Below are 2858 nucleotides of genomic sequence, written 5' to 3'. Positions count from 1 at the left end.
GCCGCGCCGCAGAGCACCGAGGCGGCCCGTGTCGCGATCCCTGGGCCTCGCGCCGGCAGCGGCCCCAGGGCTGCGGGGAGCGCGGCGCTGGAAGCGGACGTTGCGGTACTCGGTATTTCACGCGGGAAGCGAGGGGGTCTGGAAACTCAGAGTAATTTAACTGTTCTTTTCGCCTCGTTGCTTCACTTCCTCAGGAAACCATACTTTGAGTTTTCCTCAGCAGTGCCCATCTGAAAAAGAGAAATGCGGTCCTCTGCTGCAGGCTCTCTTACGTTTTTCTCTTTTTGCATATCCAAGTCTGTTGCTGCCTCTGCTCTCTACCCACTGTAAAAGGTGGTTGGTCAAAGTCTGTAAAAGAGATAATCCAAACAGAACTCGTTGTTTTTTCTTTTAACCTCCCTATCATAAGCTTCCATTTCTCATCTTAACTCTGTCCATGACACACACGTGAGATTTCTAGTGGTCATTTCCATGCTTCAGCTGTTTCCACGCTGAAGGTAAGCAAAAGGGACTCAACAGCTTCATGGCCAATAGCTCCATAAATTTTAATCAAGCWAGGTTGCTATCAGTACATAGAGAACTGATATGACCAATGAAATGGTATTTTGTAGATGCCTAGATGCCATCACTCAAGAGATGTACATAAATGCTGTCAAGATTTCCGCTTGGGTAATTAGGAAACCCAAGGAGAGAGTCATGTGCTGATTCTCCTTAATTTGAAACCTAAACTCTTCTTATTCACAGCTTGGCTGTGCAACAATAAAAATACACTAGTTTAGCAGGGAGATAGTGAGTGAAGAGTAACCCAAGCAGGAGTACGGGGCCTTACTGAGCTAACCAGGCCTGCGCTCAGGCCTGCCATCGTGTCTTCACTGGTACTCTGGACTAGACAGATCAGAGCTAGAACAATTATCCTTTCTTGTGCTCCAGTTTCATTTTTCTCATCCCTATAGGCATGGTCTAGATGATGCAAGAATAAAAGGTCTCTTCTGAACTTTCTGGAGGCCTGCAAAGAATTGCCTTTCTTCACTGAAAACATAGGAGTTAATAGAGTCTGCAAACTTCTATCACATCTTCTAAATGCAGACAAATCTTAAAAATAATTAAGACGTGGAGTGAAGAATGAAAAGGCAAATTAAGTAAAGTTTTTTAAAAAAGGTTAAATTCAGGAACCTGGAGCTTGTTCATATTTTGATTCTGCATTTTTTTTCATATGGGGTCATAGGAAAATAATTCTAAAATGCAGATATGCAACATTGAAAACTAAGCAGCTCCTTCATCTCATTTTTTTCATTTTTATTTTTACCTGTACAACCTTTTGCTTTTGTTCAGCTTCAGAAGGGTCTCTGGACATCAGTGATGCCTTGCTCTCGAGTCTACTCTATTAATTAAAAAATAAATAAAAAGGCAGCACAGTATGTAACTTGGGAAGACTGATACTCTGTGCATTGTGCAAGATTTCTTTTTAAGGATTAGCACTGAGCTAATGTGAAGAGGGTGATAGTTGTTAGAATCACTTTGAGATCTGAGGTTTCTCTGCTGGGCCCCCAGCAGAAACTTCTGATAATGATGTCCACAGCAAACATTATAGTATTTGAACTACTGTTTACCTCTTTCTTCCCTTCACAGCTAAGGTGGCAAAACACAAAAGAACGTCAGGATGCCTGTAATTCAGCGTGGGACTGCATCGCTCCGTAAAGCAAAGAAAATTAATGTAAAAACATGTTTAGATGATCCCTATGTTATTCAGTGGAAAACCATAGATGGAGATGATATGCATTTTATACTACAGACTTTAGAAGAAAGGATTAAACATATTGGACTTAAAAAGATTGAGACTCCAAGAAAGAAAAGACGTTCCGTTACAAAAAAACAACTGGAAAGAAAGTGTGATATTACCAACAGCGAACTCCCTAAAGAAAAGGAAACAGAAGGCAAGCGACAAGAACCAGGATGGACTGACTTAAATATCAGAAGGCAGCTTGCCATTGGAATTAATGAAGTTACAAAAGCTTTGGAAAAAAATGAACTTATTCTCTTGCTGGTGTGTAAGTCTGCAAAACCTGACATAATCACATCACATTTTATTCATCTGAGTGCAAGTCGAGCAACACCAGCAGGCCAGGTTCCCCGTCTCAGTGAAACAATTGCACCACTTYTTGGCTTAACCTCTGTTTTAGCACTAGGCTTTAAAAGGCAGTCTGATAAATTCACTGAGGTAGTAGAAGCAATAATTCCAAAGATACCTGCTTTGGAAGTGCCATGGATTCAGTATGGAACTGAACAGTCTGTGGCAGATGCACATTCAGATTCTTCAGAAATTCAAGATCCTGAGCAGCTTGCAGAAACACTGGGGGAAGAGCTTACAAGCCAGAAGCGGAAGCGTAATGAAAGCAATCAGCTTGGTTTTTCAAATGTAGTTTTGCAGCCTTTGAAAATCAAGAAGCTTGTTCCAAATCCAAATAAGATAAGGAAACCACCTTGCAAAAAGAGAAAACCTCTCTCAACATAATTGACTTTAGTTCAGCTCTTCCTGTTAAAYTGATTTTATTTGTTCACTCAATATCGAATTCTGAACTATGTTGTAAGGCTTTACAGTGTGAAGCACTTCAGTGTAAGTTGAAGTCAGCTATGTTGCATTCAGTTGAGGTTCTTTCTGCTTTTATATTAAAGAATACTGCTGAAACATCTGTGTGTCCGTATCTAGGGCTAAATAGTTCACTTGCATTTGGATAAAAATCACTAAATGAACATCCTGAGGTAATACAAGATACTATAGTAGGTACATCCTTGAAATTAGTGCAAAGCATTAAGCAAACTTTATATTTTTATATAGATGAACACACTTTGAACAGGAA

The 2858-nt window shown here is 40.4% G+C and overlaps 1 protein-coding gene across 1 annotated transcript; it reads left to right on the top strand.

Moving 5' to 3' along the window:
• Window positions 1-65: 65 nt before the first annotated feature.
• RPP38 (ribonuclease P/MRP subunit p38) lies at window positions 66-2688 on the top strand. Its single transcript, XM_026067675.1, has 2 exons — window positions 66-112; window positions 1630-2688. The coding sequence occupies exon 2, from the start codon at window positions 1661-1663 to the stop codon at window positions 2510-2512; it is 852 nt and encodes a 283-aa protein (XP_025923460.1). The 5' UTR covers window positions 66-112; window positions 1630-1660; the 3' UTR covers window positions 2513-2688.
• Window positions 2689-2858: the final 170 nt, after the last annotated feature.

The sequence above is a fragment of the Apteryx rowi genome, unplaced genomic scaffold (genome assembly GCF_003343035.1).
Source record: "Apteryx rowi isolate R43461 unplaced genomic scaffold, aptRow1 scaffold_260, whole genome shotgun sequence".
NCBI classification, from domain to species: Eukaryota; Metazoa; Chordata; class Aves; order Apterygiformes; family Apterygidae; genus Apteryx; species Apteryx rowi.
Note: the sequence above shows the minus strand (reverse complement) of the source record. Positions and strands in the feature narration are given on the sequence as shown.